General features: G+C 43.8%; 1 protein-coding gene across 1 annotated transcript in view; it reads right to left on the reverse strand.

Moving 5' to 3' along the window:
- itga3b (integrin, alpha 3b) overlaps window positions 1–13300 on the reverse strand; it is a 77865-nt gene that overhangs the window by 32111 nt on the left and 32454 nt on the right. The window contains exon 2 of the mRNA XM_052112910.1: window positions 8730–8866. Within this exon, the coding sequence (XP_051968870.1) occupies window positions 8730–8866 (137 nt within the window). The remainder of the gene's footprint in view (window positions 1–8729; window positions 8867–13300) is intronic.

Here is a 13300-nt window from a genome sequence, read left to right on the forward strand (position 1 = left end):
CTTCAGAAAGCAGACAGCATCTCTGCTTGGGTGTGGCAAAAGGTGATTGCTCGCTCTCTCTCTCTCTCTCTCTCACTCTCTCTTTCTCTCACACACACACACACACACACACACACACACACACACACACACACACACACACACACACACACACACATCCATCTGTCTATCCTTGTTTATCCAATGACTTGTTAGAAACAGCACAAGCCGTGATACTATTTCTGAAGTTAACTTTTGGAATTACTAACAGAGGCTTGGACACATCATTTGATTTGAACCAGTAACGGCAGATTCTGATCCGTCACGTAAGAAAGTAGTTCCATGCACAATTGCTTTTTTATGACCTTACTCTGTTTTTCTTATTTTTTTATTTTATTTACTTGTTCATTGAACTGTTGTATATAAGCAATATCACACGAGGAAGAGTGCGATATGGTCCTACATCAGTGCAATATGGCCCTACACCTGTGGCTGAATCACAGCAGTGTTGATGTAGGGCCATATCGCACTCTTGCTCATGTGATACTGCTTAAATATATATATATATATATATATATATATATATATATATATATATATATATATATATTAGGGCTGTCAATCGATTAAAATTTGTAATCGAATTAATTACTGCTCACGTTCACTGTTGTCTTTTGTTTTGTGCTGTCATTTTGAAGTTTAGTTTAGTTCCTGTTTCCTGTTTGGTCTTTGTAGTCCTCTGTAGTTTCTTTTTATGATTGGTGTTCCCCTGATTGCTTCTCCTTCCCTGATTGTTCCCCCCAGGTGTCCCTCATTCCCTTGTTTGTTCCTCTTGTATTTAAATCCTGGTTCAGTCCTTGTCGATCGTTGTTTGATGTATGTTGTAAGTTGAATGTTACATGTTGAATTGCATGTTGAATTGCATGTTGAATTGCATGTTGAATTGCATGTTGAATTGCATGTTGAATTGCATGTTGAATTGCATGTTGAATTGCATGTTGAATTGCATGTTGAATTGCATGTTGAATTGCATGTTGAATTGCATGTTCGCTGCTCTTGTTCCTCTGGTTATCTGTGTTCGTTCGAGGTCTCCCTGCCCTTCGTGGATGTTTTCCCCAACCTGTGTAGCCCCTTTATGTTTTCCCGTATTTAGTTATTTTTCCCATCGTGGACTTTTCATTTGTTCCTGAATTTGTCTATTTCTTTATCTGTCTCATGATTGTCAAATAAAGCCGCTTTTGGATCCGCACTTCCCGTCTGACTCTTCCTCACATCGTTACAGAACGATCGACCCAAAAATGGATCCAGCGGTCCAACAGGCCAACTATCAGCTGCTTTGTTTAAAGCAAGGGGACCGACCGGTTGAAGACCACATCCAGGACTTCCTTGAGCTGGCACACGTCTCGGACTTCCCGGATTCAGCTCTGGTGGTCTTCTTTAGGGGCAATTTGAACGCGATGCTGAAGGAGCGGCTGCCCCCGGCGACGCGCGGCTGGACCCTGCAGGAAATCGTGGAAGAGACTTTGCTGGTCAGCGGCTCGCCACTCACTGTGGGCGTGGCAGAGGAGGACTTCCCACTCGCCCATGGCTCTTCCCATCACGCCTGCCCCACCTGCCAGCGAGCAAACCCCCACACCAGTTGTTTCCCATGAGCCTGCACGGTCCACTTCGTCTGCCCGGAGGAGGAAGAGAAAACGGGCTTCCGCCTCCCGGCCCACGCCTGACCGGTCTGCGAACCTGCGCCCACGCCTGCCCCGGTCTGCGAGCCTGCGCCCACGCCTGTCACCGTGAGCGAGCCTGCGCCCACGCCTGTCACCGTGAGCGAGCCTGCGCCCACGCCTGTCACCGTGAGCGAGCCTGCGCCCACGCCTGTCACCGTGAGCGAGCCTGCGCCCACGCCTGTCACCGTGAGTGAGCCTGCGCCCTCGTCAGCCATGGTCAGCGAGCCTGAGCCCTTAGGCCCCGATGTCAGTGAGCCAGCACCTGTAGCCTCGACCGTCCCTGAGCCAGCGGCTGTAGCCTCGACCGTCCCTGAGCCAGCGGCTGTAGCCTCGACCGTCCCTGAGCCAGCGGCTGTAGCCTCGACCGTCCCTGAGCCAGCGCCTGTAGCCTCGACCGTCCCTGAGCCAGCGCCTGTAGCCTCGACCGTCCCGGAGCCAGCGCCTGTAGCCGTGACCGTCCCGGAGCCAGCGCCAGTAGCCGTGACCGTCCCGGAGCCAGCGCCAGTAGCCGTGACCATCCCTGAGCCAGCGCCAGTAGCCGTGACAGTCCAAGAGCCAGCGCCTCTCGAGCCTCCCAGGGCTCCTCCTCTCGAGCCTCCCAGGGCTCCTCCTCTCAAGTCCCTCGAGCCTTCCAGGGTTCCGCCTCTCAAGTCCCTCGAGTCTTCCAGGGCTCCTCCTCCCGAGCCTCCCAGGGCTCCGCCTCTCAAGTCTCTCGAGCCTCCCAGGGCTTCGCCTTCCAAGTCTCTCGAGTCTTCCAGGACTCCTCCTCCCGAGCCTCCCAGGGCTCTGCCTCCCAAGTCTCTCGAGTCTTCCAGGGCTCCTCCTCCCAAGCCTCCCAGGGCTCCACCTCCCAAGTCTCTCGAGTCTTCCAGGGCTCCTCCTCTCGAGCCTCCCAGGGCTCCTCCTCTCGAGCCTCCCAGGGCTCCGCCTCTCGAGCCTCCTAGGGCTCCGCCTCTCGAGCCTTCCAGGGCTCCGCCTCTCAAGCCTCTCGAGCCTTCCAGGGTTCCGCCTCTCAAGCCTCTCGAGCCTTCCAGGGCTCCGCCTCTCGAGCCTCCTAGGGCTCCGCCTCTCAAGCCTCTCGAGCCTTCCAGGGCTCTGCCTCTCAAGCTTCTCAAGCCTTCCAGGGCTCCGTCTCTCGAGCCTTCCAGGGCTCTGCCTCTCAAATCTCTCAAGCCTCCCAGGGCTCAGCCCCTCAAGTCACTCGAGTCTTCTAGGGCTCTGCCCCTCAAGCCTCTCGGGCCTCCCAGGGCTCCGCCTCTCAAGCCTCTCGAGCCTTCCAGGGCTTTGCCTCCAGAGCCTCTCGAGCCTTCCAAGGCCCTTCTCCCCAAGCCTCCTACGGCTCCGCCTCCCGAGCCTCCTACGACTATGCTCCCAGAGACTCCAGAGCTTTCTAGGGCTCCGCCTCCTGAGCGTCCTAAGGCTCTTCTCCCAGAAAATCCCGAGCCTCCTACGGCTCCGCCTCCCGAGCCTTTCACGGCTCCGCCTCCCGAGCCTCCTACGGCTCTGCTCCCAGAGATTCCAGAGCCTCCTACGGCTCCGCCTCCCGAGCCTCCTACGGCTCTGCTCTCAGAGACTCCAGATCCTTCTAGGGCTCCGCCTCTGAAACCTCCTACGGCGCCATCTCCCTCGGCTCCATCTCCTGAGCCTTCCACGGCTCCGCCTCCAGAGCCTCCAGAGCTTTCCATGGTTCCGCCTCCCTCGGCTCCGCCTCCTGAGCCTCCCGAGCCTTCCTCGGTCCTGCCTTCCTCGGCTCTGCCTCCTGAGCCTTCCTCAGCTCCGCCTCCTGAGTCTTCTACGGCTCCGCCTCCAAAGTCCTCCTTGGCTCCGCCCACCACGGTTCTGCCTCCTGGTCCACCCAAGGCCTTACCACCTGAGTCTGCCATGGCTCAACCTGCCTCTGCTCCGCCCACAGTGTCTCCCACGGCTCTGCCTAACTCTGCTCCGCCCCCAGGGTCTCCTGCGGCCTTGCCTGCGCCTCCTTTGGCGCCGCCACCCAAGTCTTCGACTGCTCCGCCTCAGAAGTCCTCCTTGGCTCCGCCAGCTCCCCTAGTGGCCACTCTTCCTCCCAGGCCCCCTGAACCAGCCCTTGCCCTATGGCCACCTCCTAGGTCACCTAAGCCTGTCCCTGTCCTGTGGCTTCCTCCCAGGCCCCCTGAACCGGCCCTTGCTCTACGGCCATCTCCCAGACCACCTAAACCTGTCCCTGCCCGGTCGACGCCTCCCAGACCACCTAAACCTGTCCCTGCCTGGTCGATACCTCCCTGGCCTCCTAAGCCTATCCCTACCCTGTGGACACCCCCCCCAGGCCACCTGACCCGGTTCCCTTCACACACCCCCAGAGACTGCTTGCTTGCCCTCTCGGCCTCCCTGGTCTGCCTGTCTGCCCTTTGTGCCCCCGTGGACTGCCTAATTGCCCCTTGTGCCTCCTTGGTCTGTCTCTGTGTCCCTTGGGCCCCCTTTTCTAGCTCCTCTCTCCTTGAAAATTTGTTTATTTTTTCTATTTTCTTGTTTCTTAGAACCGTCTGGAATCCGGTCCTTTTGAGGGGGGATTCTGTCACGTTCACTGTTGTCTTTTGTTTTGTGCTGTCATTTTGAAGTTTAGTTTAGTTCCTGTTTCGTCTTTTGTAGTCCTCTGTAGTTTCTTTTTATGATTGGTGTTCCCCTGATTGCTTCTCCTTCCCTGATTGTTCCCCCCAGGTGTCCCTCATTCCCTTGTTTGTTCCTCTTGTATTTAAACCCTGGTTCTTTGTTCAGTCCTTGTCGATCGTTGTTTGATGTATGTTGTAAGTTGAATGATATCGTTGCATGTTCGCTGCTCTTGTTCCTCTGGTTATCTGTGTTCGTTCGAGGTCTCCCTGCCCTTCGTGGATGTTTTCCCAAACCTGTGTAGCCCCTTTATGTTTTCCCGTATTTAGTTCTTTTTCTCATCGTGGACTTTTCATTTGTTCCTGAATTTGTCTATTTCTTTATCTGTCTCATGATTGTCAAATAAAGCCGCTTTTGGATCCGCACTTCCCGTCTGACTCTTCCTCACATCGTTACAATTACATGGTGTCCCGATTAATTAATTGCATTTAATCGCATATACAATTATTTGGTGAGAAAGCCCCTCATATAACAATAGTTCAATATATAATGATAATTATTTAATGATATATTTATATCATTAAATAATTATATATTATTATCTTTAAATATAAAAAATATATATATATATATATAATAAAAATATTCAGATAATTAAAATGCATTACATTCTTGTAGCAGAAGAGTTAATAATTGATAAGACAATACAAAAATCGGCTTTAGAATACAATGTATTGTTTACTACCATATTATTGATCATAAGTCAGTCATTGGCATACAGTTAACAGCAATCCATTTCACAAGTGAATTTGTCAATAAGTTGGAGATTTATTATGAGGGCTTGTTTAAGGACCCGTCAATTTACACCAGCGTCAGACATGCTTGTGTAGTGTCTCGGGTGCGTTGTGTCATAAACTTAAAATGTTTAGGTCACTGTGTCAAGTTAAATATAGTTTAATACTCAGTCTTTAAACACATCTTGAGATCCCTTAGTTTTGCATTTGCGCTCCTTCAAGTGTTTTGAACGCAAGAACGTAACGCATGTTTGTGTTGTGGGTTGTTTTCTTCACTGTATAAACTGCAAGTTGCTCAAACAGCTGAATTTTCACTTACTACCCTCTGGAGTAAATAGGTGGTACTACAAGCTTGCATCTCTCAGGAATCTTCCTTATTGTGGTCCGGGGGCATTGTGATTAATTGCGTTAATTTATTTAATGCGTTATTTTTTGTCAAATTAATCGCACTGAATTAACATGTTAAATCGATAGCCCTAATATATATATATAACATTTCTCATTATCGTAAAAAGATGATATTCTTGAAATAAAATAAAACAATTGCATAAGTAGTTTGGTATAATCTTTTAATATTATTATTTCTTAAAAGATATAAACAGTGTAGAAATGTTATTCAAAACTACACTGCATGACCAATTATTAGGCAAATTGTATTCCCCAGGATTAATTTTATTGTTGAACAAACACAATGCTCTCAGTCAATCAAAAATGTTATTGAACCTGAATGTACAGGTGAAGTGCACAATTATTAGGCAACTGAATTACAAAAATTATTTCTCCCAACTCAATTGTTTATTCTTAATTTTTAGAATAGGTGCAACAAATAAGTAACACAAAATGACTATTTATTAAAATTTTTGGCATTTCAAAAATATTCAGTGACCAATATAGCCACCCTTCTTTTCAATAACTGCCATGAGCTTCCATCCATGGAGTCTGATCATCTTTCACTTAAGTAGCAACCACAGCCTCCCAAATGCTGTTCAAAGAGGTGTTTTGTCTTCCCTCACTGTAAATCTCACGTTTGATAAGGGCCCACAAGTTCTCAGTAGGATTTAAGTCAGGTGAGGAAGAGGGAAAGTCGTTGTTTGGGCATCTTTGAGGCTCTTGCTGGCTAGCCAAGCAGTGGAGTGCTTGGATGCATGTGATGGAGCATTTTCCTGCATAAAGATCATGGCCTTCTTGAATGCTGAGGACTTCTTCCTGTACCACTGCTTGAAGAAAGTACTTTCCAGAAACTGGCAGTAGGTTTGAGAGTTGAGTTTCAGTCCATCTTCAACTCGAAAAGGTCCAGTACCCCTCCTCCACCTTGCTGGCACCTGACTCGAAGTGGTGCCCTGTCTCCATTAGTGATCCTGCCACGGGCCTTTCATCTGGTCCATCAAGAGTCACTCTCATTTCATCTGTCCATAAAACTTTAGAAAAATCTGTCTTTATGTATTTCTTTGCCCAATCTTGATGCTTCAACTTGTGAATATATTCAATGGTGGTCATGTGGTGTTCATGTTTCAGCCTTCTTGACCTTGGCCATGTCTCTGAGCACTTGACACCTTGTACTTCTGGACACTCCAGGTAGGTTTCAGTTCTGGAATATGGTAGCATTGGAGTATAATGGGTTCCTGGTAGCTTCACGTTTAATTCTTCTCAAGTCTTTTGCAGTTAATTTGCGCCTTTTCTTCTCCACGTGTTTTTTGCTCCACAGTTGACTATTCGCAAAAAAAAGTTTGATTGTCTGGTGGTCACGCCTCAATAATTTAGCTATTTCAAGAGTGTTGCATCTGTCTAAAAGGCATTTTTACAATATTTTTCTTTTCAGTGTGGCAGCAGTGCAGTGCATAAAATCATGCAGATATGGGTCAGGAGCTTCAGTTAATGTTCACATCAACCATCAGAATGGGGAAACATTAATCTCAGTGATTTGGAGCACAGCATGACTGTTGATGCCAGATGGACTGGTTTGAGTATTTCTGTAACTGCTGATCTCCTGGGATTTTCATGCACAACAGTCTCTAGAATTTACTCAGAATGGTGCTTAAAACAAAAAACATCCAGTGACTGGCAGTTCTGCTGATGGTAATGCCTTGTTGATGAGAGAGGTCAACATAGAATGGCCAGACTGGTGTGAACTGAAAAAATCTACGGTAATTCAGATAACCGCTCTGACCAATTGTGGTGAGAAAAATATCATCTCAGTATGCGTATGTGCAGAGGATCTACACAATATTAGGCAGATGGTTTTAATGTTGTGCCTGATTGGTGTGTATATATATATATATATAGTGAATCATCGGACCAGATTACATTCTATAAGCCAGTTTATGGCAGAACTCCTCTCATGGCAGGACCAACACAAACAAATGCCAAGCCCAGCCATCAGATAAACTGCTCGGACAACTGCCAGACACTCCTCACAATGATGGAAAGACCTTCCATTGGTCCATGCGTGGTTTCTTAGCAACCTCTCAAACCCCCCCACCCTAAGGCTATAGGTGAGAAGTACCAAAACATTTTTCAAGACCTCTTGAAACAGCATTAATTTATCATGTGGCAAAAGCTGAAACAAAGCCACAAAGACAAATCTTTACACACAAATTTTTATTCCTAATATAGACACCAACTGCAACATATCCACTCCAAGTTTGTTCACATAACTGTTTATGTATATTGTAGTTTCACACAAACTGAACTATGGTGGTATAGATTAATGCATGTGTAATATTTAATCTTTCAATATCATGTTTGGTCTTATATCTTCAGAAAAATGCCAAGAGTATTTTTTATGAGTTTTGGGAAAGGAACAATGCATAGATGAGACTTTAAAGACATTGTTCTGTTATTCAAATATTGTTCTGTTATGTGGTTTTTCAAATATTACCTTTCATGTAGTGTGTTATATAGCTGTTTGTGCATGTAAAAAATTCTACAAAGTTTCAAAAATCAAAGTGCAAGACAAATGGAGTTATTGACTCCCTAAAGAAAGAACCGATTTTGAACACCTGAAATGAGTCATTAGTAATTCCAGACTTACTTCCTGCATTAACCTATGTAATTTGCAAACAAAATACCGCCTCTGCTCTTCATTGGCTGCTAGCGAACAACTTTGACCCACTCTCAAATACTACACTAAGCGGTAGGCCAATCACAACAGACTGGGACATCTGACCAATCAGAGCAAAGTAGGCTCTCTGAAAGGAGGGGTTAAGAATTAATCCTTTAGACCTTTAAAACAACATTAGCCATGTTTAAAAACCATAATAGGTGCTCTTTAATAATCACACATACATACACCTTAAGTGAAGTGTGATCAAAAATCACCACATACTTTGGTGTCTTGTGTGAGGACCAGTTCATTTCAATTGGTGCCAGGGTGATTCTCACCACACACACACACACACACACACACATACATATTAATATATATATATATATATATATATATATATATATATATATATATATGAGAAATTTTGACTACCGAAGTCAGGTAGTGTAACCAGCATGCAAGTAGCCATTCTGTTGTCGTGTGAAAAAAGATTTGTCTTTATTATCTGGGATATCCGAATTTGCCATAGACCGATACACTATCCAGTGAATAAGGAGGTAGTAACCTATGAATAGTACAGGTAGTGGTCATATGAATACCTACGTGGACTGATGAGGTCCATCCTTCTGCAGTCGTCCTGTTCGACAGTGATGGGGCAATAATACACAGCGCCAGTTTCATTGATGTTGAGTTTGCTGAGTTGGGGCTGGGCTTTCTCTTGGGGAGCTCCAACCAAGAGCCTACAAAAGAACAGCAAAGACTGAATGAATGTCTTTTCCACTTGGCTCAGATGAAGCTAATTCAATTAAGACAGGATGTTTACGCTGCTCTTTGAAAGTGAATTTGAACATGAAAGTGAATGGCGACCAGGGGCTCTCAGCATCCAGAGATGGAAAAAAAGCACCATAGAAGTGTACATAAGACTTGTGCGCTATATTGCACGTCTTCTAAAGCCAAATGATAGCTTTGTGTGAAGAACAGATGGAAATTGAAGTTGTAATTCACAGAAAATCTCTCAAAAGAGATTTGAGAGATGCAGAAGAGGAGAAGATTTTCAGTGGACAATGGCTTACATTGCTCTCAAAGCTATCAATTGGATTGAAAAACAGTCCTATGGACTACTTTAATGGTGACTCCATGGTGCTGTGCATGTGGGAGTGTAATCGAGTGCTGATCTGTGGAGAGTGAGGTCTGGCAATACTGAGTGGGTAAGGATTTACACTTGTGCTAACACCGTTAGCACCATTAGTGAGCTGTGACATGGAGATAAAAGGGGAGGAAACGGTGGCAGATGAGATAGAGCTGAGCTTCCAGCGAGTGTGAGTGTGTGTTAAAAATGTTTTTGCTTTTCTGCAGAATGTTTTGCAATGCACACACACACACTCGATCACACCCCAACCTCCACAGGTGTTTTTTGTCATTTTTGGAGACTGGCAGCCCTTAGTTACCATTTACATTCACTATATGGAAAAGAGCAGCATTAACATTCTATTAACTTTTTTTCCTTTTTTGGGTGAACTATTACTTTAAGAGACGTAGAGCATGCATATTACAAGGTCAGTCCACCTGAAGAAACATTAGGTGCCATAGATTGCTGATTCCTTGCAAGGGTCGAGCCAGCAACCTTCAATTCAGTGGCCAGCCCTGAGCTCAATCCACTGCACACTACACCACACCAGTCATTTGATACAATCCCAGAGTTAATTAATTATGCATGATGATAACCTAAGAGAGGATGAATGTATCTCAAAAGTGCCAGTGATTCTTGGAAACAACGTTGAGATGATTTATGATTGGACTCCTGATTTGGATCCAATCAGGGCATAAAGCAAAAAAAAACACTATCCCTAAAACCATGAAAGTAGAAAAGTCAAACAAGCCCAGACTTGAAAAAAGGTGGAGGAGAAGACTGTATATCATTCTTTCTTTTTTCTCTCTCCTACTCCCTCCCGAGCCTAAGAACATATATATGAAATTGCCGCCTCACAGCAAAAGGTCCTGGGTTTGAGTCCCGGCTCAACTAGTGCCTTACTGTGCGGAGTTTGAACGTTCTCCCTGTGTTCGTGTGGGTTTCCTTAGGGTGCTCCAGTTTCCCCCACAAGTCCAAAAACATGCAGGTTAAGTGATTTGGAGACTCTAAATTGCCCCATTTGTGTGTGAGTGACAGTCCCCCAGCCACTAGGGTTGCATCAGGAAGGGCATCCGGCATAAAACCTGTGCCAAATCAAATATATGTATATATGAGGACTATCACAAAGCGGACCCTCCACCTACGTGGGACAAAAGCTAGGAAAGAGAGAGAGAGTGTGTGTGTGTGTAGTGGTTCCACAAAACATTCCTGAGTAGTTCTCATATGCCATGGCTCAATTGTTTGAACTACAGAAATTGAAGTCAATTGGAACAGAAGCTCTGAGTAATGCAAACCATTTGGAAATGTTAGTTTATGGTATTGGTTTGAATCACAAGTTTGATTTCTGCCACACTACTGTGAGTGGCACAGAAATAGCTTATACAAAGCGATATAATAGTGATCTTTTTTTCATGAACGAATCAGTCTTTTTGAACGAATCTTTTAAGTGAACAAAACATTCTCATTCACCTCCATACACTGACTCATGTTTCTCATTCACTGACGTATCTCCCTTTCAAAGCCAATTATCTTTAGTTTGAAGCGCGAGACTGCTTTGGTGGCTTTTCATACTTGAAAAGACTGACTTTAGCATGAGCCAATAGGATTAGGAGCATAACATTGGATTCATTTGCTGAATAAATACGCCCTTCACTGCACCAGTCGAGTTGGTCATTTGTGTCTGAACAAGATGAGAAGTCTCATTCATCAAAAACAAACTGAATGTACTGGTAAACTCATTGGCAAACGAAATGAATAAATAATTCAGTCATCTCGTTCGTGAACAAAGATCTGCTGACCGACTGAACGAAAGGAGGTATGTCATTCATTCAGTTCGGCATGCGTATCAATCACGTTAAACAAGGAGAGAAAGGGGTGAAATGCACTAAGACAAGTTTATAGGTGTGCATAAAACACAATCCCCAAAATATGAATGTGTAAAAATAAGTTACAGAGGATGCACAGTTAAAATGACATGAATTAAGAATGGAATTTATACAAACAAAATGAAATGACTCATCTCATTCGTGGACGACGATCTGCTGCTCGACTGAACTTGATGCGCTGCATGTCATTCATTAAGTTCGTCAATCTTGTTCAACAAGAAAAGGGGGCCAGATGAATTATGAATAAATGTGAGTAATGATCACACATAACAATGACATACGGACATCAAAATAATTTTTTAGGCTAGTATTGTTGTCTTTTTTGTATAGCTTGATAAAAAGTCGTGCTCAAAAGACAGTTCACAGTATGATGATATGTTTGTTGTCATTTGTTGGGAAACGCTTACGATGCGTTTACACTCTGTAGTGCTTAAGTCTCTTAGTAGATTTACAGATGCGCACATTTAAGATTAGACTTGTTTCAGTCGTGAATGACTTGTGCTTTTGTGATGTTCTTTGGGTTCTATGAAATTACTCGTTCAAAACATAAATTATGCTAATTTGGCACCATCTACTTGAGCAAAGGTGTAATTGGCAGAAAAGGTCAATGAACAAATCAGTTAATGGAGATGAATCAAAATACAATATCAAGTGCTGGATATACAGCGTTAAAGTAATAGTTCACCCAAAATGAAAATTCTCTCATCAGTTTCTAACCCTCATGATATCCCAGGTGTGTATGCCTTTCTTTCTTCAGCAGAACACATTTGAAAAAAAAAAAATAAAAAATAAATAAAGAACATTATGTTAGCTCTGTAGGTCTTAAAAATGCAAGTGGATGGTGACCTGACTTTGGAAGCTTTTTTCTTTTGAATTTAGTCAGCATAAACTTCATCCATATGGTGATGGTTAAATGAACGTCTTCTAAAATGACACGATCGATTTTGGTGCAAAAATATTTAAGTACTATACATTTACTGTACTTTTTAACTGTAAATCATCGCTTCCGGTCAGCAGCAGTATATGCATTTACGAGAGCGCTGAGTTCACGTGGTCTCTCGTGTGACGAATTCGCATGGCACGTTACGGACTTAATCTCATGTTTTTCTCTTGGTTGAGACATCCAGGAAAATCACACAAATGCACCATTGTGAAAACCAAACTAATACAGATCTAAACCAAAACCGACCAAGCTTCTGTACAGCGTTCCTCCTAGTCAGTTGTAAACAGTGCTGCTCTTCCGGGTGTGTCGCACGTGCGTCAGTTCTTGCATGAACATGCCAATGCCAATTAAGTATTGATCTTTTCTGATTTATTCTGACTGTCTGTGATTTTTGGAGCTTCAGAGGTCTGGTTACCATCCACTTACATTTTAAGGACCTACTGAGCTAAAATATTTTCCTATTTTTCTTAAAATGTGTTCTGGTGAAGAAAGAAAAACATACACACCTAGGATATCATAAGGGTGAGTAAATGATGAGAGAATTTGTATTTTTGTGTGAACTATCCCTTTAAGAAGTCCACCTTAATCTATGCTCGAGCTCCATTATTCACAGTAGTAGTAACATTACAGAAACTCTTCTAAATTTTAACATAACTAACATTAAATATTAACTAGTCTCCTCTGGCATCATCATGAACAAAAACAGAAGAAAAAAACCAAACACTTAATTTCAACATTTACTCGATCCATCTAGTTCCGTGCAAAGCATGCTGGGAACTAGAAATTGTTGTCTAGACAATTTTCATCAAGATTTTGTTGTACCAACAAAAAATGGATTAAGTAAAGCTGACACAATACTTTTTAAAAACACATTTATTAAAACAAATTAAGTTCACTACATGCATTTGTTGAACAACATGAACAAGAGATGAAAGTGAAAGTACATTTTTTGAGTGAAAGTAGTGGAGACTTTCTGTGATCAAGCACATGCTACAAACGACAAAGCAGCATTTAACTAATAATGTACAAGAAGAATTTAAAACATACATTTTATAGAGTATTATAAATGTGTTGATTATAGCAGGATATCAGCCCTATCTGCTATTTGTTGAATCTGTTATATACCATCAGTATTAACTGTTGGGCATTGAAAGATATTGTATGCACAACAACAACTGTCTCGCAACCATTGTTGCACTTCGAAAGTTCAATGGCA

Source organism: Xyrauchen texanus, chromosome 40 (genome assembly GCF_025860055.1).
Source record: "Xyrauchen texanus isolate HMW12.3.18 chromosome 40, RBS_HiC_50CHRs, whole genome shotgun sequence".
Taxonomy (NCBI): domain Eukaryota; kingdom Metazoa; phylum Chordata; class Actinopteri; order Cypriniformes; family Catostomidae; genus Xyrauchen; species Xyrauchen texanus.